This window comes from Lynx canadensis, chromosome B1, assembly GCF_007474595.2.
Source record: "Lynx canadensis isolate LIC74 chromosome B1, mLynCan4.pri.v2, whole genome shotgun sequence".
Taxonomy (NCBI): Eukaryota; Metazoa; Chordata; class Mammalia; order Carnivora; family Felidae; genus Lynx; species Lynx canadensis.
Window position 1 is genome coordinate 14,402,625 of NC_044306.2, and position 26,099 is coordinate 14,428,723.

Sequence of the window (26,099 nt, forward strand, 5' to 3'; positions counted from 1 at the left end):
ATATGTGTTATTTGAAATTCAAGATCTGAATCAGAAGAAAAAAAAGTAGTCCTTAGGTTTCAGAAGCATGGAATAGAAATGAAAACTCGAAGGCAAGTATTAAACTTAACTAGTAAGAATTTTCTGTAGGATAACTCATCTGCTGGGATAGAAGACAGCTCTTGGGAAGTTCTTACTGTTTACTGAGTGGATGAGAACGTTGATTCCATAGACGTGCACAAGAAAGAGGTCTCCCTTCAGTTCTCTCCCTTTATTCTCACCTCTATTTATCACAGAAGGAGTGTGCTCTTCTAGGAAGGTAGATGTACATTGAGTTTGGGACATGCTAAATTTGAGTGGTAGTGGAATTGACCTCTTGACATTTGTGGATATGAACTTTTGGTTAAGGAAATAGGACAGAGTTAGTTTTTAATGTGGGAAATATTAGCATAGAGGTACGGAACATGTAAAAATGGATAAACTCTGCAATGAAATGAACATAAAGAGAGTAGAACTGAAAGCCGAAGACTAAGCCTGTGGAGCCTCTGAATTAAGGGGACAAGAAGAAGAAAAGACCTTTGAGGGAAAAACAGGAAGTAGTCAAGAAGGATGTCACAGAAGCCACGTAAAAAGAAAGCTCTTCTTTTTTTTTTTTTTTTTTTTTTAATTTTTTTTTTTTTCAACGTTTATTTATTTTTTTGGGACAGAGAGAGACAGAGCATGAATGGGGGAGGGGCAGAGAGAGAGAGGGAGACACAGAATCGGAAACAGGCTCCAGGCTCTGAGCCGTCAGCCCAGAGCCCGACGCGGGGCTCGAACTCACGGACCGCGAGATCGTGACCTGGCTGAAGTTGGACGCTTAACCGACTGCGCCACCCAGGCGCCCCAAAAGAAAGCTCTTCTTAAAAAAGATAGTAGATAGTAGTGTCCAGTGAAACAAAGAATAAATCTTTGCTTCTCTGGGATTTGTAAATGTTTTCAGAAATCAGCTTGTATGTGGTGAATTGTCTCTACCTTGTGGCAGCAGTGAGTGGGTAAGCGTTTCCGTTTGGCGTAAAATACCTCCCATTAATCACCCTTCATAATGCTTTAGTTATACTGCAGGTAAATTTACCAACCTCCGAATCATTTTTGTTTAGTGTGAGCAAAACATGTGACACTTGCTGTGTATAAACAGTGACCCTTGCTGACCTCTTTTACAGGAATATAACCAGTTCTGCGTAATCGAAGAAGCAACTAAAGCAAGTGAAGTTTTAGAAAATTTGACCCAGGGAAAGATGTGCTTAGTTCCTGGTAAAACGAGGAAGTTTTTCTTTAAATTTGTTGCAAAAACTGAAGATGTGGGGAAGAAAATTGAGGTTAGTGATGAAATTTGTTTAAAACATGCTTTAAATGACAAAAGTAATATGTGTACGTCAGAAAAAAATGTCAGTAATACACAAGTTTATTAAGTAAAAAATGAAAATATTCCACCTGGACTTCCTAAGGGAAATCGTTCATCATGGTTTGGTAGGTTTTCTTTTTTTGAGACTATACTGTACATAGTATTCTACAGTTAGCTCTTTTTACTTACTAGTATATATGAGGCATCCTTTCCGGTTAGTACATAAGACCAACCTCAGTTTTAATGGCTATGTAATCAGTTAAGGAATTTCAAACAAAATACTATATTATGCACTGTACCAATTATATTTTGTATAATGGCATAATTCACACTAGAGATATATATCATTTTGATATCTAAACATTTCTGAATGCTTTTTTAAAAAATATATATATTTAAAGGATTCCTTTAATGTACATAATTAAAATGTCTTTTAGAAATATATGATAGAAGTAATAATTTTATTGAGCGTAAATTCTGGAGCCAAACTTCATGGGTTTAAATTCCAGCTCTCCAGCCTACTAGTGTGGGGCTCTGGGCAATTACTTAACCTCTTTGTGTCTCAGTTTACTCATCTTGTAAAGTGGGGATAATGATGGTCCCTACCTCTTAGTGTTTCGTGAGGATTAAATCAGTTAGTTAACATAAATTGCTTGGAATAGTGATTAGTATATGGTAAGCTTGTTTTCCATGGCTTAAATGGCGATAGTTGGTTCATCTAAACTTTGGGCCATTTCTAAGATAGAAACATAAGACTGTACTACCAATATTCCCATAACAGTATCTGTGAATCTGTTGATTTTATTATTAACCGATATCCAGAGATTTTGCTTATTCACTTAAAGTTTTTTTTATGATTTTGACTAAATCCCTAATTACATATTTTTTATCAGATACTAAGGAAGACTACCAGATGGAAATCATAATTAGTAATACCGTTTCGAGTACATTTGTTAATGGATTTTGTTGAAAGGAATATTTATTCAGTTAATAGTATTATACGTGTCTTTGGGGAAAAAATATGTGTGGAATTAGGAATTCGGTTATGAGTGTGCTAATGGTCATGAAAATATTCATGTATCTCACTCAGCAACCACTAATTGAGCATTTGTTATGTCAGGTTATTATCTCTGTTTAAAGGTGAAGCGGGTGAAACCTAGTCAGTGTCACAGCTAACAGATGTCGGGGACAGCTGTACAGCAGGTGTTCTGACTTCACCCTGGGGGTGTCTCTAGATGAACTCCACACACCAGCAATTGCTGTGTAACTCGTCGAGAGGGGATGGTGACAAGTATGAGGTGGCATTTCTGACAACCCTCCGTCTTTCAGATTACTTCGGTCGATCTAGTTCTGGGCCACGAGTCGGGAAGATGTGTGGTTTTAAATTGGCAGGGAGGAGGAGGGGACGCTGCCTCCTCCCAAGAAGCCTTGCAGGCCTCGCGTTCTTTCAAAAGGCGACCCAAGCTCCCTGACAATGAGCTTCACTGGGACAGCATAGTCATTCAGGCCAGCACGATGTAAGTCGACCTTGCTAGGCAGATTGAGGAAGGTCATCTTACTTCTTATAAATACTTTGAAGAACTTGTTTTTTTTTTTTTAATCAGTTGCTTAGCTAAGGTTTTGGGTTTTTCTCCACCCCCCCCCCCAAAGGATTATTTCCAGAGTTCCAAACATTTCCGTGCATCTGCGGCATGACCCTCCTGCCCTGACGAATGAAATGTATTGTTTGGTTGTGACTGTTCAGTCCCATGAAAAGACCCAAATCAGAGACGTGAAGCTCACCGCTGGTTTAAAACCTGGTAAACATGCCTTTTCCACATTTGATCAGTGTTCGTTCAACAGAAAATAAGTATCAGTGGTGTCAACCACAGGAAGTTTGTTTAAAATATGGTCATGAAAGAGTGCTGTCTATGCAGTAGTAATTGTTAGGATAATGTCCGAATGCTCCGTATTTTAAAACGCTGATATTAACACTTTCAGGACAGGATGCCAATTTAACTCAGAAAACTCATGTGTCTCTTCATGGAACAGAACTATGTGACGAGTCCTATCCGGCTTTACTCACTGACATTCCTATCGGAGACTTACATCCAGGGGAACAGGTAAACTTGGTCACCTATGACTGGGGAGGAAATCAACTAGATTGAGGTTTTAAATATGTAGTGAGTTTTAGAGAACATTGTAACAGCATATTCTGAGACTACAAATGGGATTTAACTAATGCATGTTTTTAACACTTAAATGCGTAAGATGTTTACACATATTTAGATGCATAAGATGTTGTAAGCAGTTTTATACAAGGGGTTTTAGAACAAATGGCCCTGATGTGGAGAATTAGTTGCCTGATAAAATAACTGAATAACATTAAGTTTGTAACTTTGTGAAATAGCCTTTCAAGCAACTTTTATTTCCAAACGAAACACAGTTCTTGGGCAGTTGGGAATGATAATAAAAAAGGTGGCATAGTACTGGTTGGTCCCACATATACTGTGGCAAGAACAGCCTGTAAACAGGGTTCAAGAATTTAGTCAGCTGGTACAGTAAACTCCAAAAGGTGGGAACATTATCCTAGAGCATATACCAGGAAGAAATCTCTAAATTATTAAATTAAAATACTTTTATTTTGTTACAGCTGGAAAAAATGTTGTATGTTCGCTGTGGAACAGTAGGTTCAAGAATGTTTCTCGTGTATGTTTCTTACCTGATCAATACAACTATTGAAGACAAAGAAATTGTTTGCAAGTGTCACAAGGTATTACTTCTCATGGCTACTTCGGGAAGCATCATACGTGGGGTGTTCCCTATTTTATGTTTTTTTTTACCTGTAAAATAAGCAGCTTAGGTGCTTGTAGTCTATTACAGATTTTAATTAAACATCTTGGGGTTTTTTTTAATCACTTATATTTATCATAAATGATGTACATGGCATTCACTGCTCAAACATTAGAAAACTGGCCTCCATGGCTTTTTGTACAATCAGCAGGTTTAGGATCTCATGCAAAAAAGTTTTGAGATTCCAAACCTATGTGTTTCTTTATAAAATCGCACATTAGGTAAAATCTGTAAGTTGATTATATGCTGAAGATTTGAGGGGATGGAAGGTCTCCCTTTATGAGATATTTTTTCCATTAAAAAAGATTCTCATGAAAATTGTGTCTAGTTAAATGCAGATAGAAGAGGATGAGAATAGCATGGTCATAGTCAGTGCCTTGGAGGCAACTGCTGTCAGCTTTTTGGAGTGTTTTCTGTTGGTTTTCTATTTATAGTGATTTGGGGGCACTGTGTTTTTATTTAGATTTAACCATATTATATATAATTGCTTGTACCCACTTTTAGTAATGGAACATTATGATACTTACTGTCCTCGTAGTCTTATCTGTATTGTTTCAGCCCGTTCTCAGGAATTGATTGATTCCTCAGCCAGCAGAGGAGAAGGCCAATCAGTCTGGGGATTTGTAGTTTGGTCATTGCCCAGAGTCTGGGCCGTCCACCATCGTATGAGTCAGTAGGAGGCAACACTCATCCTACAAGAGAGGAATATTTCCCAAGTGGAAGGGAGGAAGGCATACAATATATCAGAGATTTCACGTAGCCTGATATACTACAGTGGATCATGGCTGGTGAACTAGGAGGGGAGGGTGCCAATTTCAGCATGGCCTCCTAACATGTCCACCCAGCCTAGCCATGTAACCGTTTGACCTGAGTTTCCTTATCTACAAAATAAGAACATTCAAGTTCTATACATACAGCTTTGGAGTCCTATGCCTTGGAAAGGACTTCTGATAATGAAGCTTCTAGTAGACTTGGAACATATCTTTTTAAAATGATTGTTTGCTATGTAGTAACTATCCTGGAATCAAGCTACAACAGTGTGTAATGCTCTCTTTGCCTCAAGACACGATATTTTTGAGGTGCATGCCACTTTTTTTTTGATCCCTTCCATCTACTTCACCCATCCCCCCCACGCACCTCCCCTCCGGTAGCCACCAGTTTGTTCTCTGCAGTTAAGAGCCTGTTTTTTTGTTTGTCTTTTTTCCCTTTGTTCCTTTGTTTTGTTGCTTAAATCCCACATGTGAGTGAAGTCATATGGTATTTATCTTTCTCTGACTTATTTCGCTTAGCATTGTGATGCCTAGCTCCATCCATGTGATTGCAAATGGCAAGTTTTCATTCTTTTTTATAGCTGAATAATATTTCACGGTATATATATACCCCGTCTTTTTTATCCATTTATCTGTTGATGGACATTTGGGCTGCTACAATTTGGCTATTGTAAATAATGCTGCAGTGAACACAGGGATGCATATATCCTTTTGAATTAGTGTTTTCATATTCTTTGGGTAAATGAATATTCAGTAATGGAATTACTATGTCATATGGTAATTCCATTTTTAATTTCTTGAGGAACCTGCAGACTGTTTTCCACAGGGGCAATGCCAGTTTGTATTCCCACCCACAGTCTACAAGGGTTTCGTTTTCTCTACATCCTTGCCAGTACTTGTTTCTTGAGTTTTTATTTTAGCCATTCTGACAGATGTGAGAAGATATCTCATTGTGGTTTTGATTTGCATTTCCCTGATGATGAGTGATGTTGGGCATCATTTCTGTGTCTTTTGACCATCTGTATGTCTGTCTTCTTTGGAGAATTTCTGTCCATGTCTTTTGCCCATTTTTAAATTGGGTTATTTGGTTTTTTTTGGTGTTGGGTTGTATAAGCTCTTTATATATCTTGGATACTAACCCTTTATCGGCTAGGTCATTTGCAAACATTTTCTCCTGTTTAGTAGGTTGTCTTTTAGTTACTTTAGGGAGGGATACTAATTCTGAGGGATAGAAATAGATGTTACACAAAAAAGAATGAGTTGGTCAAATATGTTTGGAAAATATGGGTTAAGAGGTATTAAATGGATATTTTGACTTTAAGACTTAGCACAGCATTGAATTTGCTAATGTGTGTTGAGAATTTCACAAAAGGCTGTGGTGATTATCTTTCAAGATTATTGTACACAGAAGCACTTTTCTCATGGAATATCTATCTTACAGGTCCCAGTGTTACTTGTAAGACATTTTTGGAAATTTAAATGTAAATTATTTTCCCTTCACTGGATTGAATCTCATTTTTACCTTCATGTGTGGAAATTTAAAGTAGGCCACATCTGATCTAGTCATTGAGTTGTTTCTTCATTTCCTTAGATCTTTTCTGTGGGGAAATACTGAGGCCCTGCTTTAGACTCACAGACCCAATGCAGGCGTTTTCTACCACTAATATCCTGCTTATTACACTTTCTTAAAAAGTTAGCTTGATGGTATTGAGAGGAAGTCATTTGAAGTATGTGATAATAATGAACATGGTTTAGGCATTTCACTAGTGCTTTATATATGTTATCTCACTTCATTGTTAACAGCCCCACAAGGATTATGAAACTGAGACTCAGAAACCATGGTTCTTCCTCAAGGTTACCTCACTAACCCCAAGGTCTGCATAGCTAATAGGAATGTGTCCTCCAGGATTAAAACCCACATCCCCCTGGCATTATCACAGCCTGAGTTTTTAAATCAACATGATTTTTAAAAAAGGGTTCTCACTAACAGGGTGGGTGTTTTGTTTCCAAAGACATAGTAAGCCCATTGCTTCTTGAACAGACTGAGGGAGGGATGTAGCGTGTAGGTTAAGAGTACAGACCCCTACGGTCAGATCCGGGTCTGTTTCTGCCTTTGTCACCTACTAGCTATGCGGGGCTACTTCAGCTTAAAATAGCGAGTATAATGGCATCTGTTTCCTTGAGTTATTACAAACATTATATAATGCATTACATATATAGCGATTATAGCGCTGTTATATTATTATTGTCATTATCATTATTATTAGTCGTCTTGACTTGAGGTGAAGTAAAGAACTTAGACAAAAAGAAAACCCAGATTCTAGGCTTGGCACCACTAGCTTTGTGGCCCAAGGCCAAGCATTGAAACTTCCTTAACTTCTGCTTCGTCCTCTCTAAAATAGTGACATTGCCTGTCCTGCCCACTTTTACTAGATCCTGAGATAAATAACGTGTTAGAAAGCACTTTGCAGTGTGAGCTGTTTTAAAGCCGTAAGATAATTTATTAGAAATTGTAGTCCGGTTTCTCTCTATAGGTTTTTATAAATATTATCTGAGGGAAAGCTTCTAGCTTCTTAATATACAAATTGGGATTATTTCTTGATCAGTTACAGATTGTGTTTTGCATGTCTGCTATTTTTAAAGCTATTTTTAAGTTTAGAAAAGCCACTGAATGTGCCCTTTAAATTCTTACAGGATGAAACTGTAACTATAGAAACTGTCTTTCCATTTGATGTCGCGGTTAAATTTGTCTCTACAAAGGTATGTTCCTATGAAGCATTTTGGAAATCATTTCAATTATAGAAATTAACAGAAAAAGCAAAATGAATTATTGTAGTTCCAGACAGATTTTTTGTCTTCATTTGTGACAGTTTGAGCACCTGGAAAGGGTCTATGCGGACATCCCCTTTCTATTGATGACGGACCTCTTAAGTGCCTCACCTTGGGCCCTCACTATTGTATCCAGTGAGCTACAACTTGCTCCTTCTATGACCCCAGTGGATCAGCTAGAGTCCCAAGTGGACAAAGGTGAGAATGTGGACCATCCCACTTAATTAGAAGACCGGGGTGTGTGTGTGTGTGTGTGTGTGTGTGTGTGTGTGTGTGTAGGTTAGCAGGGTAAGAGTTAGCTTTTTGCTAATGGAGGGCACTTGAGACTGATAGAAAAGTAAATACATTTAGAATTAAAGTAGAATTAGTATCAGTTACCACTTGTTTGAGTATACCTTATTTTAAAAGATAAGATTTTTGCTACTATAAGGAAGTTACTCAGAAAAATGTACTTGAAAATAAAGTAGTATTTTTTCATATTTGGATTTTTTATAGATTGTTTTTTCTTATTGATTTTTAATTAATGTTTACCATATCTTATAATTTGAAATGGTGAAAGATGGTTATTAAAGAAAGTTGGGAAAATATAGAAACATAGACAGTAAGTTTTCTAAATCAACTAAAATAGTTTAGAGAAGAGATTTAAACCCAGGATATTAGTTTTCTGGTGCATTATACCTTGGGCTTATATGCTTCTTGAGCTGTTAGAGAAAAATAAAAAAAATTAGTTTGAATGTTAACCCAAGCAAAATTGTGCTCAGCTCTATGATAAGGATAAAGATTGTATGAAAAAAATCACAATGTATTTTAAGTTTATTTGTTTATTTTGAGAGAGAGAGCACATGCTCGCAGGAGGGGCAGAGGGAGAGGGAGAGAGAGAGAATCCCAAGCAGACTCTGTGCTGTCAGCATAGAGCCCAGTGTGGGGCTCAATCTTACAAACTGTGAGATCAAGACCTGAGCTGAAACCAAGAGTTGGACGCTTGACTGACTGAGCCACCCAGGTGCCCCCCACCCCCACGATTAAAATCAAATATAAATGAGTCATTTATTTGCTGTATCTGTTTATCTATCTACTACTTGAGTTCAGTGTCGTAAGTCATATAGTTGATTTGCAATACAGATTAAAATTAGATGAGTAGTTTCAGAATTCCAGTATATTTTTTGTATCCGGCCTGTGAATAAGTTTCAGTATCTATCAATAAATAATCAACAGGTATTTATCAAGTTCACTATCTGGGCCCATGCTAGGTTCTCAAGAAAACGCCAAGAAGAGTTTGTCTCTACAAGAGACATAGTCTTCATAGTCACTTCTGTGCATTTTAGGAAAGTCATCATAAAGGAGGAAAGATAAAATAGATTAAAAAACCTCTTTATTTAAATGCTACAAATAGGTCCTACGTCCTGTAAAGTAATAATACTAGAAAACAATTTTGCTTTCAGAATGCCTTTATAAGTTTTGTTTTTATCTTTTGAAACTTGGTTTTCTCTCATGGTTTTGGAAATCAGTCTGTGGTTCTGCTTTGTTTCTCTGTCCACACTTCTTCCTTTTCTCCTCCCTGGCTAACGTGGAATGATCACGAGCTGTGGAGTCACGCTGAACTAGATTCCATTCTCTGACCTTCTGCCTGCTCTTAGGTTACATTGGACGGTTCACTTTGTTTCATCACTTGTCAGAGTTAAAGAAGATAACATACGTGAAATAGCGTGTATGAGGTAGTCTGTATGAAGTATCTCAGCCCGGTGTTTGTCTCCTCACAGCTCAACACAAGCTGGCTATCTGTCCATTCTTTGCTGATTCCTTTTCTTACTCCTTAAATGTGGGTCGCTTCCAAGATCCTGACTTTGGCTCGTTTTACTTTTTCTACAAGTCTTCACCTGCCATGCAACCTCAGGCTCCCCGCAGTCCCCAGTCCAGAGAGAGGAGTCAGTGTATATTTGGCCCCAGGTAGAAACCACAGAAACAGACCAGACTCCCTCTTACGTGCGCATCCATCCTGGCGCCACGTTCTCCCTTCTGCACGTCTCTTGAATCCAGCTTCTCTCCATTCTCACCGTCTCTCATCTGGCCTTCAGAAACACCTTCTTAACCGCTTTCCTCTTTGCCATTCTCTCCCCTAGTCTGCCTTTCATATTGCTGCCAGAGATTGATTTCTCAAAAAGCAATTTTGAACTTGTTTTTCCTTCTTAGAAAACCTCACGACCTACCAGACCTTTCCCTGGGAAGCTTCCCTTTCAGGCTTCTTCTGTACAAGGCTCCCTACTTCCTCTTCCTCTTTCCCAGACTTTGACCAAGCCCGGATTTGTACATTCAGCAAACACTACCTCCATCTGGTTTTGAACATGTTAGTACGTCTGTCCAAAACCCTTTCCTTTTTCTTTCCACCTGATCAACTCTTGTTTGCTCTTTCGGTCTCATGTAAGCTTTGACTTTTTGATCTTCCTAAGTGGGACTAGATAATCTTCTTTCTTTGCTCCCAGAGTTTCTTTACATCTGTTATGACACTTATCCACTTATATTGTAATAGTTTACTTACTCTTATGGCTCCCCTACTACACTATGTGCTCCTTTAGAGCAGGAGCCATGACTTACCCCTTTTTGTATTGGCAACCTCAGCTGCATAGTAGTTGCTTAATAAATGTTTGTTAAATGAATGAACAAATACCTACCTTGAATTTCCCATTACTCGTTTCCTATTGCTGCTGTAACACATTATCACAAAGTTAGTGCTTAAAACAACACAGATTTATTATCCTAACGTTCTAGAGGTCAGAAGTCCTAAAATCAAAGTGTTGGTGATGTATCCCTTCTAGCTCTGGGGAACACCCTTTTCCTGCCCTTTTCAGCATTCAGAGGCCATCTGGATTCCTTGGCTCATGGTTCCTTCCTCCGCCTTCCAAACCAGCAGTGTAGCATCTTCAGATGTTTCTTCTTCTGACCTCTGCTTCCATTGTCACATGTTTTTCCTCAGATTTCCTCCTACCTACCACTTTCCCTCAGAACCCTTGTGGTTACATTGGGCCCAATTGGAGAATCCAGTATAATCTTCCTATTTTAAAATCCTTATCTTAATCACATCTGTAAAATCCTTTCTGCCGTATAAGGTACCACATTCACAGTTCTGGGAATTATGATGTGGATATCTTTGGGGAGGGGGTGGCATGGCTTTATTCTTTCTGCCACCTCCAAGGACACCAGCACTAATGCATTACAAACTTTGTATTTGACACATTAAAGATAACAACTTTCCTAGGTCATAAAGTTGACCCCAATGTTAATTGTTAATAAACGTTGTGATCAGTTTTGTTAACTTCTTAGAATTAAGGAAGGCTTGAGCTGGGGAGAAGCAATATGAATGTCCTGGGTTTTTGAAAAAGGTATCTTGGGGCGCATGAGTGGCTCAGTCAGTTAAGCATCTGACTCTTGGCTTTGGCTCAGGTCTTGATCTCTCGGTTCACAGGATCAAGCCCCATGTTGGGCTCTGTGTTGACAGCGTGGAGACTGCTTAGGATTCTCTCTTCTCCCTTTCTCTGCCTTTCCCCCGTTCTCTCTCTATCTCTTTCTCTCTCTCAAATAAACTTTAAAAAAATGAAAAGAAAACGGGGCAAGGATCCTGAATTAAAAAAAAAAAAAGTATCTTAAGAGGTTTAAATTGATGTATGTTTTACTAACTGGGCTACAGTATCATTTCCTAGTCCTTAAAAATTACTTAAAAGTGGTTAGAGGTTGGCCCAGCATTTTCTCCTTTGACTTCTAGTATCTGCTCACAATCGTAACTAGTAACTTATCACAACCTTCTTCATTAGAGAACCATGAAAACAATTAGTTAATGTTTAGAGACCTTGTTATTACTGTTTGAAAGTTTCACCCACAGATTTGCCCAGATCAGCCTCAGATGGGCACTGTTGCCAGCTTGCATCGAAGGCACTGCAGGCTGGGAGGTGCTGATGGCAGGGAGGGCTTGGTTCAGACGAACCTTTATCTTGGCGTCAGGAGTTTAGGCTACAGTTGGCAAGAGGAAAGCAGCCTTGTATGAGAGGTAAGTCACCACATTAGGCAATAATGAGGCAACATGTAATGTATTTCCATTTGATGGGATCACTAATATGTGTTTGTCAGAGAAAGCCAGAGTTGCCTGGAATGACATTTTGAGTACCTAAAAGGTTAACTAAAAATTTCTTTTTCCCTACTGTGAAATGTTTCCTTTAGAGACATGAAATAATTTGTAGAAAGAAAAATAATCACCAAATGGTATTATTCCAACTCCAGACTTTGCCCTGTCATTAGTTCCTATAGGATCTTGTCACAGACCTACAGCTGCTTTGCTGAGTTTTATTATAATGGAATATTGATATATTAGAAAAAACACTGGATAGGGACTTTGTGACCTTGAAAAAGTCATTTAACATCTCTGAGCCTTAGTTTTTAAGTCTCTACAAATAATGTATAACTGATATTCTTTTTTTGTTATATTACTTAAAGGTAAAACTCTCCTTTCATAGAGGAAATCGTTGCGTAGGATTATAAAGATTATTCCTTATAGTTGTCTTACAGACTGGAGAGAGTGCTAGTGAATGCTTTTGTCTTCGGTGCCCATCTGTTGGAAATGTTGAAGGTGGAGTAGCAACTGGTCATTATATTATCTCCTGGAAGAGGTGAATCAGCCCTATCTCTTATTCCTTCTCTGTCCTATTCTACTGCCTTTATTATTTGTCATTGTCATTTAATATTTGAAAGTTTCTGTCAGTCCTGGAGAGAAGACTAGAAGTCACATGCTATCACTAAATGTTTGTCAAGAACACAAAGATTAAAAAGGATAATTAAACTTTTATTTGTATTTGTCACAATTTGTGACCTGTATATGATGAAATTTTAACCAAGCGAATTCTCATGACAGGACCATTAAAAACATTAAGAGAAACTGTTCTTATTTGCATTCAATAGGATTGTCTACATAGAAAACCCAAGGGAATCAACAAATTATTTCCATTATAGGAGTTCCAGCAAGGTTGCTGGATATAACATCAATGTACAAAAATCAGTTGGCTTTCTATATATCAGTAATAAACCTCCAGGCAATATACTTGTAAAACAGGTATCATTTAGATGATAACAACAATTATAAGGTAAGTAAGAATATATCAAATAGAAAATGGGTATTGCCATTATGGAGAAAATTATAAAACTTTAAAACATTAAAGGAAGTCCCTACATGGGACATACACAAAATTGTCTTGGGTAGGATTTGGATAAGATCTGATATTGTTTGTTCTGTAAGTCACTGCAGTTTGCTTCAGGATCTCAATAGCTTGTTTTAGTTTGTTTTTGTGGAGCTTGACACTGTTGATTTTAAAGCTTATATGGAAAGGCAAAAACTCAGAAATAGTCGAGATACTTCAGAAGAAAAACTAATAAGCAAGGATACTTGGCTCTTCTAAATTCCCAGACTTAGTCATTGCTGTGGTATTGGAATGGGAATATGTAAATAGGCCAGTGGAACAGAAGAGAGAGTCTAGAAATAGATCCACACATATGAAAATTATGTTTTAGGGAGGTAGCATTGCAAATCAGTGGAGATCTGGTAATTGGTGGTAAACAATTGGGTATCCTTATATCTCTACACTGTGTATAAAAATTAATTCCAGGCATATTAAAATTCTAATTGTGAAAAGCAAAACGTTACTACTTTTAGTAGAAAATAAGAGAATTGTTTTATGACTTTGGAATAGGGAAGAGTTTCTTTAAATAAGACATAAAAAGTGTAAGCCTCTAAACTTGATGAATTTGATTTGTTAAAATTAAGCTTCTTAGTTCATTAAAAAATACCTATAAAAATACAAATTGGGAAAAGCTATTTACAACATGGAAAACTGAGAAAGCATTAGAATTCATATCAAGAACTTATACGAATCATAAGAAAACCAAGTCTCCTAACAGAAAGTTGAGCAAAATCTTGAGTATGCGGTGTTAAGAGAAACAGAAGAGGCCAGATGGCCAGGAAACATAGGGAGAAAATGTGCTGCCACTAATTTGGAAAAATAAAAGGGGTTAACAATGCAAAGTTTGTCAAAAAAGGTAGAGTATAAAATAGAACAGTTACTTTGGAAATCCATTCAGCAGGGCTAGGTGAAACTGAAGATATCTATATCTCTCATAGAAAAGGTCTCAAACAAGTACACAAAGATATATGTAAGAATGTTCATAGCACCTCTGATTATAGTAGTAAAAAGTTACAAACTAAATATCCATCAACAGGAAAATGGACAAACTATGGCATGGTCATAGAACGGAATGCTACGTATCAGTGAAAATCGATGAACCAGAGCTGCTCCTGTTAACCATTAGTATTAAGGGAACAAAGCAACTGCAAATGTTGAAAATATGAACAAATTGCATGTATGTAATATTGGGAAACATGTAAAACACTGCACATTTCTTAGGGCTACCTTCATAATTTGGAAAAGTATAAAGAAATACGTAGCAATGATGACTCCCAAGTTAGTACTTCTAGGGCACAGGTGCAAGCAGGAAGGGGCACGTGGGGAGGTTCAACTATATTGTGATGTTTTCTTAGGCTGGGAGGTAGATATGTGATATTTCATGTGTGAATTTCTTGGCTCAATTTTTTCATAAATTTAAAAACTGCGAATGAGACATGAAAAACGAGAAAGGAAAAATCATGGACTTATTTTTTTAAAAAAGCTAAGATCTTTCTTTCTCCCACTTCTGAATTTACCACATCGAAGTTTAGTTTAATTTATGTTTACAGGAATTAAAATAGGAATTTGAAGGCACTGCTTACTCATCCCATCACGTTACTGTAATACCATAAAGACCTACTAATGAAGAGGGGTTAGATGTGTTCGCCTGGGGCTTTTGTGGTGTAATAATTTGCACCCAGTGTCAGCTGTTCCACATCTTGATCCCGACTCTCCCCAAGGCTAGTTCTCGGGAGTCAGCCAGCCGCCCTGTGGTTCCCGTCCTAACTGTGACACAGGGGAAGATATTTGACAGTTTCATAATGTTACTCACTTTATCTCCGTGATGTCAGAATGCTGCTTTTTTATTGGTAGTAAAATACTTTTTGTTCTTTGGTTTCCATTCTGTACTTTGGGTGTAGCTAGGACGGTACACTTGGAAGTGGTCTGTGCTCGGCCTCGAACTGGCCACAGGGGGAGAAGGTCTGTGTCATAAGGTCAGTCCGCGCGCTCCCACCCACGCTGAGCGCTCTGCTACCACGCCCTGTGTTAAATGGTGGGTTTCATGGTATGGCTGATTCACATTCTGGCCCCTGGACCAAACAGCAGCCCTGGGTTATACCATCGATTCATTGGGAACATTCAGAACCCAAACGGGATTCTAAAAGCCTTTTCTTCACTAAACCACTTCCAGGAATAAAGTTTTAGGAGATGTTTAAGCCCTTTCTGTTTCCTTTGAAACAAGTTGGTGAGTATACACGTGGCCTGTTTTTGATTCCACGTTTCACGTAAAATGCGGATTTGAAAGATTCCCTTTTCTGTCACAGGACCTCCGCCATGGGAAACGTCCCTGTCATCAGTACTGCCATCACTCTGCCACACGTGATCGTAGAAAACATTCCCCTCCATGTGAATGCAGGTAACGGCACCAACTTGTACTTGGTAAAAAGAATCCAGTGAGAATACTTATTTTAGCTTCTAAGATTTAAAACTACTTTTATTACAAAAAATGCCCAACGTTTACAGAAGTAGATTATGATCAGCCTTGTTTCATCTGTACCTCAAACTCCTCCTCCTGCCTTATTTTAAAGCAAATCCCAGATATTATTTCATCTATCAGTATTTCTGTATTAGTGGCTATTTTTCTAAACATCATCACAATTCTATTGTCATCACCTTAAAAATTAGCAATAATTCCTTAATATTAATTGCCAAATTCCAGTGTCGCAGTTTCCCTAGTTGACTTTGAATGTTCTTTATTGTTTATAGTCTCATCGCTGCAGCTGGCGGATGTCTCATACTTTTGAAATCTCTGGGCGGGCAGACTCCCTCCCCACTCCCTCACCTCCTTCACCCCCCCCCCCACCTCTTCCTTGCTATTTATTGAAGAAATGGAGTTAGTTGTCCTGTAGAGCGTCCCACAGTCTGGGTTTTGCTGATTGCATTGTATCATTTTTAAGTGTCCCTGTAAGTTGGTGGTTACATCTGTTGTCTTGATCAGATTCAGGTTCAAGTTTTTGGCAAGAATACTTTATAGTTAATGGTATGTGCTCTCATCAAGAGGCACATGATGCCTCTTATTCTTCTTGAACCATGATGGATAGTTAGGGACATGTTTTATAGATTCAAAAAATTATTCCTAAAGTATAATTCAGTTCCTGATAGCCAAGACCCTTTCTAAGTCATTCAGCTTTAGAAGGAGACTTGATTCTGTTTAGCCTGTTTTATCACAGTCCCATGGCTGTTGTCCAGTCCAAGAATGTGCTTCTCTAGCAAGAGTGCAGTATTAGCACTAATTTAAATAACCTCATGTCTACAGAATGAGATTCATTTACAAGAAGAACTCATAAATGGTACACTGTTTTCTTTAACCAAGAGAAATGTGTTGTCTTTCTCTGCAGATCTGCCATCTTTTGGGCGTGTCAGAGAATCCTTACCTGTCAAGTATCACCTACAGAACAAGACTAACTTAGTTCAAGACGTGGAGATTTCTGTGGAGCCCAGTGATGCCTTCATGTTCTCTGGACTTAAACAGGTATAGGGCCTATCGCATTGGGCTGCTTGTGTAGACACAGAGGTGTGGCCAGGAAATGGAGAGCTATATACTTAGTTTTTACAAATGAACTGATAAGGCTGATTATGGTCCCTGTTATTTTGATAATAGGAAATTTTTCATCACCTTTAAATATTAAGTACAATTTGTATAGCAGCGGATTAAGTGGACAACCCTTTTCACACAGAGATCATACATATAAGTTCTTTCTTTCTGTAAAACGAAAATGCACAAATCCTCAGAGTATAATAGACTTTCTGAAAATTTTAGATTTCCCTTTTATTACCACTGTGTGTGTGTCTGTGTGTCTGTGTTTGTCTTTTAACTTGAGGCCTAGAAACCTGACTACCCATATTAAAAGCCTGATTCTCTGGGGCGCCTGGCAGGCTCAGTTTGTAAAGCATGTGATACTTAATCTTGGGGTCATGAGTTCAAGCCCACACTGGGCATGGGTCCTATTAAAATTAAAATTTTTAAAAAAATTTTAAAAAAAAGCCCGATTCTCTTCTGAACTGTCAGTGAAATTTTTTAGAGATCTTTAACCTTGCATAGAATTTACTTATCTTTGGCGCATTTAGACATAATTTTATATTTACACATAAAAATAAATTATTCAGGTGTTTTGATTCACCCATTCAAATCAGAGGTGGATTGCACATTTTTTGAGTGGAACATACACTTTCAGGCAAAACCAGTTTCCATGAGAATACTGTTTTCTGTCAAAGTTGATAATACATGCCCCTCAAGAGTCAGTAAATACTTTTTGTTAACAAGGGCATAATTAGAGGAACAAACATGTCATAATACTTAGAAGTGTCTACCTTGACTAGTCATTTTTGCTGTGCATATTCTGGGTGCTAGGTTTGTTGTGAAATGTAAAATAGAATTCTTGGGGTGCCTGGGTGGCTCAGTCGGTTAAGCGTCTGACTTTGGCTCAGGTCGTGATCTCATGGTCCTTGAGTTCGAGCCCGGCCTCGGGCTCTGTGCTGAAGGCTCAGAGCCTGGAGCCTGCTTCAGATTCTGTGTCTCCCTCTCTCTGCCCCTACCCCGCTCATGCTCTGTCTCTCTCTGTCTCTCAAAAAGAAATAAAAACATTAAAAAAAAAAATAGAATTCTATACGAAGTAGAGTGTAAGTCCATACACTAATTTAAGTTTATAACATATAGTACATGTCGTATTAGCTGTTCTGTGTTGGGTACACACACGTTATCTTTGACACGTATATAACGTATGTACTCATTTGCAAATGCGTAAGCTTTTCTTGAGTGTCCTGATCTTTTTCACATACTGACTTACAAATAAATAATGCACGATACCAAAATCTTACCTTTGTGATCTTTTCTAAAGTATCACTAAAATTTTCCAAACATCTTTTTTTCCCGATAGTATTTACCTTACTACAAAGATAAAATCCCAAAAACACCAGAAACAACTAGCTTGCCTTCTGTTGACATAGTATTTACAAAGATACTTTCCTACAAATTATCTCATGGCATAAGTGACTATAAAATCTACATGGTCAAGACATAGCGTTCCCCTTTTTAAGCTGGTACAAATTGCCATTTAGATCTTGGTAGAAACTATAGAAGCTGAGATGATCACGCACGTATTTTTTGCATATTTATTACGTGTGTGGTCCTAGTCTCATCCTAATTCAGCCCTATTAGTAGCATCTGTCTGGAAAGTGGAATAGGAGAGACAGCACATTTCACCAGAAAGATGTGGGTGTCCAGTGATTTCTAAATAACTAAGGGGTGATACCATGAAGATGCTGTAAGTGTATATACTGATTATCTTTCTCTACCATTTGTTATGATGTAGATTCGACTGCGTATCCTCCCGGGCACCGAACAGGAAATGTTATATAATTTCTATCCTCTAATGGCCGGATACCAACAACTGCCATCTCTCCACGTCAATCTGCTTAGATTTCCTCACTTCACAAATCAGCTGCTCAGGCGTTTTATACCTACCAGTATTTTTGTAAAGGTAAGTCTTAGGACTTCTAAATCTCCTGTCTGGAACACAAACCAAAGGTGGCTTTTCATGTAAGCTTCTCAACGATATTTTGAGACTGATAGTTTTTTTTTTGTTTTGTTTTGTTTTTTAACGTGTATTTATTTTTGAGACAGAGAGAGACAGAGCATGAACAGGGGAGGGTCAGAGAGAGAGGGAGACACAGAATCCGAAGCAGGCTCCAGGCTCTGAGCTGTCAGCACAGAGCCTGACGCGGGGCTCGAACTCACGGACCACGAGATCATGACCTGAGCCAAAGTCGGGCGCTTAACTGACTGAGCCACCCAGGCGCCCCATGACTAACTGATAGTTTTGACGTGTATCATATGAATTTGACAGTATTGCTTTTCATTTCTGTAAAGTTGCTATTACTTTACAGAATCTAATTTCCAAGGTTTTTATTCCCTCAGGTAAAAATGATTTACCTTTACAGTATCCTTAGACAGGTTTTTTCCTTTGGCTTATAAGTAAAGCATATTTTTAAGCTGTGGTTAGTTTATAACTAATTTTTAATCAAAATGGATTAACTTTCTAAATATGACCCTTGAGCTTTCCTGACTCTCTATGTAATACTGGATTGGGGTCTTTTCTGAAAATGGTCCTGTGTTGGAAACTGTAGTCTGGTTTAATGTTTTGATTTTTTTTACACTGGTACCATTTCCAGGTTCCTGCAGTAAAGGAATGTGTAGGATGGTCGTGGTCAGTGTGGGAAGGAGTGAATCGGGCCACACAGGTGGTTTGTTTAGCACAGTGCTCACCTCCAGTGAAGCCGTTCTCGATGCCTAAAATTAAGGCTTCCCTCCAGGTGGTTGTGGTTTCCTCAGTCACTCAGATATAAAAGTTTGGAGGAACTGTCCCTTCTTTATATAATCTGGGATTGGGTACATTTTACATTACTCTGTATTAATGTAGCCTTCATAATCTTCCTAGCTTTTATCTTTCCAGACTTACACTACTTCTTATTAACATTTGCAAAAAAATAACTTATTGATGTTTCCAAGCACCATACTTTGATTAAAAAAAAACCTTTTTTTTTAATGCTTATTTATTTTGGAGAGAGAGAGACATACAGAGAATCTAAAGCAGGCTCCAGGCTCTGAGTTGTCAGCACAGAGCCCGATGCGGGGCTCAAACCCATGAACCGCGAGATCATGACCTGAGCTGAAATTGGACGCTTAACCGACTGAGCCATCCAGGCATGCCCTAAGCACCATACTTTTAAACTATAAAAGAAAAATCTCATAATTCTAGATCTGTGTTTAAAAAAAGTAGCTTTTTAAGAGACTTTATAATTTTTTTTTTTGAGCAGTTTTAAGTTCAGAGTAAAATTGAGTGGAAAGTACAGAGGTTTCCTGTTCACCCCCTGCCCTCCCCACCCCCCAATAGCAGTGGCTTTTTTAACATCTCTGCCCATTCACATTCTGAAGCTATGTCTGTTGCTCTTCCTCCCTGTCATGTCTGAGGTCACCTCGCGGGGAAAAAATCTCATGACGGGTGGGGAGCACTGGGGAAGTGATGGCCTCTGATGTCCTTTTCGCCGTTGACCTTCTGAGGTCTGCTGTTCCCAAACTCAGAAGTGCAGCTTAATTAGTGTGAGACAGAGGTGCACAAACACAGCCTGTTTGAGGTGTGAGAGTGGATTGATTTGAGGAATCAGGATTTCAGGTCCACCAATTAATCTCCTCCATTCCTTTCCCTGTGGGGCTCCCTACACCCCACCCAGTCCCAGCTCCTGCTGGTTCAGTCTTCTCATTTTCTTCCACAGTAAACCTCCTCTGGGTAGTGCTTTAGTCTAAGGAAAGGTTCCAGAACAATAAACATTTGCAAGGTTTAGCGTATCTAACGTGCCCTTTTGAACTGCCATGCTCTTTTTTCTAAATCCAAGTACTACCTTCTAGTAGCTTGACTACTGCCAAAAAAGTTGGCTGGGATCCTCAGAGCCAGCTCCTTTATCGGGGAGAGTCAGAACTACAGTTGTTTTACTTGTCACACTAAGGACAGTGACTAAGGGTTTCCCTTTTCCCACTTAGCGAACAGTCTTACTCGCGCTGTACATCCCTTCACGTCTTTGCTAAACTTGAGCGCCGTGCTGTTCCAGTATGACAGCCACTGGCCACGTGTGCCCTGTCAAGATTTAAATTAAAATTAATTATAATTTAATTTACTTTAAAAAGTAGTTGCACCAGCCCCCCTTGAAGTGCTCAGGAAGTCAGCGTTCTGGTGGCTACCATGTTGGACAGCACTGACACAGAGCATTTCCATCATCACAGAAAGTTCTGTTGGACGGCGCTTCCCTCCTTCGAAGCTGGATGAATATTTTTCTTCCTTTGAAAAGTACATTCCAGTCTTCTAATTGCATGACGTTCTTGTCTTCTGTTTCTGTTTGTAAAGCTGTGTTTCATAAGGATTTAGCCACGTTGAGCCATTATTCTTTTTCTAAAACTGAACATCCTCTGTCAGTACTAAAGATGACATGACGTATAAAAGACCAGCACCTATGCTTTCATTCATTCCGTTCCTGCCTCAGATGTCAGAGGCCTAACTTATACAAGCACACACGTACATATACGCACACACATGCACACATACACACACACGTGCATAAAACGCACAGCAGGGGCGCCTGGGTGGCGCAGTCGGTTAAGCGTCCGACTTCAGCCAGGTCACGATCTCGCGGTCCGTGAGTTCGAGCCCCGCGTCGGGCTCTGGGCTGATGGCTCGGAGCCTGGACCCTGTTTCCGATTCTGTGTCTCCCTCTCTCTCTGCCCCTTCCCCGTTCATGCTCTGTCTCTCTCTGTCCCAAAAATAAATAAACGTTGAAAAAAAAAATTTAAAAAAAAAACGCACAGCAACAAAACTGAAGGCAGGAGTGCTGCCTTCCTTACCTCAGGGAGTCCCCTGGGGATCATTCTGCATAAAGCATAGTAAATGGCTTTTGGTGATGACGTTGTCACACTGTTCTGTTTCATGTCTTGAATGCCGTCTCTGTCGTGCGTTACCACAAAGGTCTGCTGACATACATCTGCTTGATCAAATTATTTGCAAGAATTTCATTTTGGGGGCACTTGGGTGGCTCAGTCGGTTAAGCGTCTGACTCTCGATTTCGGCTCAGGTCACGATCTCACAGTTTGTGAGTTCAAGCCCCAAGTTAAGCTCTGTGCTGACAGTGTGGAGTCTGCTCATTCTCTCTCTCTCTCTCTCTCTCTCTCTCTCTCAAAACAAATAAGCATTTTTTTAAAAAAAGTTTCATTTTGTCAGTTACTTGATGACACCCTGAGGTGTTGCTAACCTGTCAGAAGTTTGATACCCTAAGTACAGTTACAGTACCTTTTCTTCCTGCTTAGCCTTTACTCTGCTCATGTGATGGTTTAAGTTTTTCCAGTGACCTTGGGGAAGGGGAAATTTTTGTTTTCATCTACTGCTTCTATCCTTGCACTATTCATTGTTAGACACCATAGTTCATCGCGGATTGCTCTTTCTCAGACAGGAGACTGGGAGACCTTGAATCCCCAAGAACTTGTCTATCAGCTCAGGTTTGTCGCCTGCGTAAAGCTTGAGGTGCAGGAGGGCCCTGAGCGAAAGAGAATAAAGCTACCACTTGAGCGGGAATGGTAACTAGGTTCCCTCTCACCCACTCCCGGTGATAGAGTAGCTGCTAGAAAACAAGGTGAAGAGAAACGGTGCCTGCGGCGGATTTGGCAGGTGGACGTGTGTGGCCAGCGGGTGACGTCTGTGGTGTCAGAGGGAACGAGGGGGCGGCCCCTAGGCTTGCAGTCGGCCATCCCCAGGTTCAAGTGCAGAGAGACTGGGGTGGGAGGAGAAAAACAATGTGATCCTGCTACTTGTACACTTTATTCTGTTTTTGGGACACAGTCCCAAGAATTTCAGAATCTTTTCCATTCATAGAGCTTTTGTTGTTGCTGTGTTGTAAACCTGTTTTGTTTTCCCACTTTAAAGCCACAGGGTCGACTCGCGGATGATGCCTCTATTGCCGCGGCATGATGCTCAAGACTGGCCGTCGGCCGTTCTTACAGAGAAGGTGTCCAGAACCGTATGTTTTCACTGTGAACTGTATCTTTGACCATGGTAAAGTTAATCTTTTCTATTTTTTGATGGATGTTATACCAACTGTTCGGAGGAACTCATGCTTAAAATGTTAGGAAAATCTATCCTCTCTTCTAGTTTCACTAATAAATATTTGAAATCTCTCAGTGCGACTTGGAAGGATGTCAGACCATTGTTATTGTAAGAAGCCATTTTATGAATAGTAAGTTCTCTTAAAAGTAAGTGATTTGTAGGGGCGCCTGGGTGGCGCAGTCGGTTAAGCGTCCGACTTCAGCCAGGTCACGATCTCGCGGTCCGTGAGTTCGAGCCCCGCGTCGGGCTCTGGGCTGACGGCTCGGAGCCTGGAGCCTGTTTCCGATTCTGTGTCTCCCTCTCTCTCTGCCCCTCCCCCGTTCATGCTCTGTCTCTCTCTGTCCCAAAAATAAATAAAAACGTTGAAAAAAAATTAAAAAAAAAAAAAAAGTAAGTGATTTGCATGTGCAATATTGGAGGAAACGTAAGCATCCCAAATACGAGGGGCCAAGGAGAGGAAAATGCCCTAGTATCTGCCCCAGCGAAGTTCTGAATCCCCGTGAGTCACTTTTAGAGTTGACTGAACTGGAGATAAGCCCATCCTCACCGACTGGATGTGTGCTGAGAATACATACATTTAAACTCATAAGCAGCTGTATGACTGATCCAGAAAACTTCCAGAAAGTTTTAATCAAAGCAATTTAAAAGCTGTCTAAAAAAAAAAAAAAAAAAAATCTTTGCTTGGCACCAAAACGTGTGAAATAGGTTGAGCTTGTGGCCCAAATGTGGATCAGTTATGAAACAGGTTTGTATTTGTAAGTGTGTTAACAAGATTTTTGCCTGTCAGGATCTAAACTATAAGGATGTGATTATGAGCTGAATTTCTTAAGCAAACCGTTTTTGAAAAAGATACAAGGTCTAAATGAGAGCTTTAGTTATATTGGGCCGTTTCAAAAGGAACAATTTAAAACTCTTGGAAATTCATGTAAATAAAAATCATATTGTGGAAATTTTCTTCTGTTAAAATATCTTAATTTAAAACTTACCAGATTTCCTGGAAAATTTTATTATTTAAAAGTGTAGGAGTTGTAAAAAGGAAGTAGTGATGTAAATAAATATGTTCTCTTCTCTTTCAAGTATGCTCGTCTGTATCTTTTATTTATTTTGAGCCTGTTTGATTTCAACTTCACAAAGCATCTTGTACTAAGAATACTGCTGCCTGAGGTCTAGGGAGAGCGTAGGATTGGAAATTAGGAGCTCTGCATTCCCGAACTGACTCTGCTAACCTTCCAGGAGACCGGACAGTGGGATTGGTGGTCTTAGGAGGACGTGAGTTCCCTGCGGTCTTGGCTTTTCAGATAGAGGCCACGGGGAGCTCGTCTCCACAGTCAGGTTGTCCGGGGTCAGATCCTGGTTCTGCTGCTTGCTTGTGAGGTCTGTTCCAAGCTACTTACCCTCTGTGTGTTTTGGCGTTCTTATCTGTAAGATGTAGGCGGTGGTACTACCGATCTCCTAGGCTTAGGAGGAGAGTAACAATTACTGCATGAGAAGAGCTTGGAAACAGTAGCTGACGCACAGGAGTGCTCAACCAGTGACATCTATCATATTATTATCATTGTTATTATTGTTATTATTATTATTATTATTATAAGACTGAAGATGATATTCATGCACCTCCTGGAGGGTTCATGTTATCAGAATTTGTTGATGTTTATGTAGTTCAGTTCTACATACATGAGCATATATGTGTGTACATATATATAACATACGTAAGTGTCTAAAACCGTGAGCAAAAACGCCATGGAACAATATATTCTATATACTCTTGTATTATATATCCTGTACTTCATGACCCACTAATGGGACATAACCTGCAGCTTGAACCATTCACAGGTTCCTTTGAATTTGAAGACGGTCTGATGCAGAGCTTATGTAATAAAGATCTCACGTGTTAACACTGCTGTCGTCAAACACGAAGTAGGTGTTAGAACAAATGAATCACCGGCACTCCCGTAAAAACGGTTAACGTTATTGTGAGCGTGATGTGTGCAACTCTGTGCTCCTGCAAACGCACCAGACGCACAGCCCCGCGCCTCCCCTCATCTTCCTTGGAGCTGGCAATAGAGTAACCCTTCCCCAGCCAGGAGTTCTCCCAGACCAGGAGTGCTCCTGTTTTCTTATTTTCTACTCAAAAATACATGAGATCAGCAGCTTCCCCGGGCCCCAGAATCAAAACTGCCGCAGTGTTTCCAGAGCTGCTGATTAACTCAGGTTACAAGGGTCAAAGGGGACCTCACGGTCTTTCCCTTCCTGCCTCCGTGCCATCAGCCACAATCATCTGTGTGCGTGGAAATCTCTTACTTTCTGTTTTTTACTGGGTACCGTTTGGTTCTCAGTATTGCTCTCCACCAATTCAGGGGTATACATTTTTAATTAAAGAATTATATTTTGGGGGAGGTATCCATGGAACTTTGACTCTTTTTTTTTTTTAATTTTTTAATGTTTATTTTTGAGACAGAGAGAGACAGAGCATGAATGGGGGGAGGGGAGAGAGAAAGAGGGAGACACAGAATCCGGAGCAGGCTCCAGGCTCTGAGCTGTCATCACAGAGCCTGACGCGGGGCTCGAACTCGCGGACCGCGAGATCATGACCTGAGCCGAAGTTGGACGCTCAACCGACTCAGCCACCCGGGTGCCCCGTTGACTCCTATGTCATGATGGCGAGCACTACTAGAGATGAGATGATCAGTGTCAAATGTCACGAGGAAGATGAGGATGATAATGTCTTGGGGAGGAAAAATTCAAATTTTTTTAATTAAAAAAATTTGTTTTAATGTTTTTATTTATTTTTGAGAGACAGAGCACAAGCAGGGGAGGGGCAGAGAAAGAGGGAGACACAGAATCCGTAGCAGGCTCCAGGCTCTGAGCTATCAGCACAGAACCAGATGTGGGGCCTGAACTCACGAACCATGAGATCATGACCTGAGCCTAAGTTGGATGCTTAACCAACTGAGTCACCCAGGCTCCCCTTTCAATTCTCAGGTTGCCTAAACCCGTATTTTATGATCCTAAAAGTTCAGTTTGCAATTTAAACTCAGTTTTCCTCAGAAAATCTTAGGTTCCTTATCCTCAAATTCTTTATTTATTTATTTTTTTTTAATTTTTTTTTTTTTAACGTTTATTTATTTTTGAGACAGAGAGAGACAGAGCATGAACGGGGGGAGGGGCAGAGAGAGAGGGAGACACAGAATCAGAAACAGGCTCCAGGTTCTGAGCCATCAGCCCAGAGCCTGACGCGGGGCTCGAACTCACGGACCGCGAGATCGTGACCTGGCTGAAGTCGGACGCTTAACCAACTGCGCCACCCAGGCGCCCCCTCAAATTCTTTAAATGATTTTATGGAGCTTGACTCTTAGAGTAGATTTTTAAAAATGTTTTTCATGTTACTTGAAGGAGGGAT

The 26,099-nt window shown here is 39.6% G+C and overlaps 1 protein-coding gene across 2 annotated transcripts in view; it reads left to right on the forward strand.

Annotated features, from left to right (window-relative positions):
- Positions 1-22,779, forward strand: part of TRAPPC11 (trafficking protein particle complex 11) — a 46,872-nt gene extending 24,093 nt beyond the window's left edge. For both annotated transcript variants that reach the window (XM_030312101.1, XM_030312100.1), the window contains exons 19-30: positions 1,182-1,337; positions 2,693-2,880; positions 3,014-3,162; positions 3,344-3,465; positions 3,996-4,115; positions 7,660-7,725; positions 7,836-7,992; positions 12,338-12,449; positions 15,320-15,411; positions 16,394-16,527; positions 18,368-18,535; positions 22,520-22,779. In XM_030312101.1, coding sequence (XP_030167961.1) covers positions 1,182-1,337; positions 2,693-2,880; positions 3,014-3,162; positions 3,344-3,465; positions 3,996-4,115; positions 7,660-7,725; positions 7,836-7,992; positions 12,338-12,449; positions 15,320-15,411; positions 16,394-16,527; positions 18,368-18,535; positions 22,520-22,564 — 1,509 coding nt within the window. In that variant the 3' untranslated portion in view covers positions 22,565-22,779. The remainder of the gene's footprint in view (positions 1-1,181; positions 1,338-2,692; positions 2,881-3,013; positions 3,163-3,343; positions 3,466-3,995; positions 4,116-7,659; positions 7,726-7,835; positions 7,993-12,337; positions 12,450-15,319; positions 15,412-16,393; positions 16,528-18,367; positions 18,536-22,519) is intronic.
- The last annotated feature ends 3,320 nt before the right edge of the window (positions 22,780-26,099 follow it).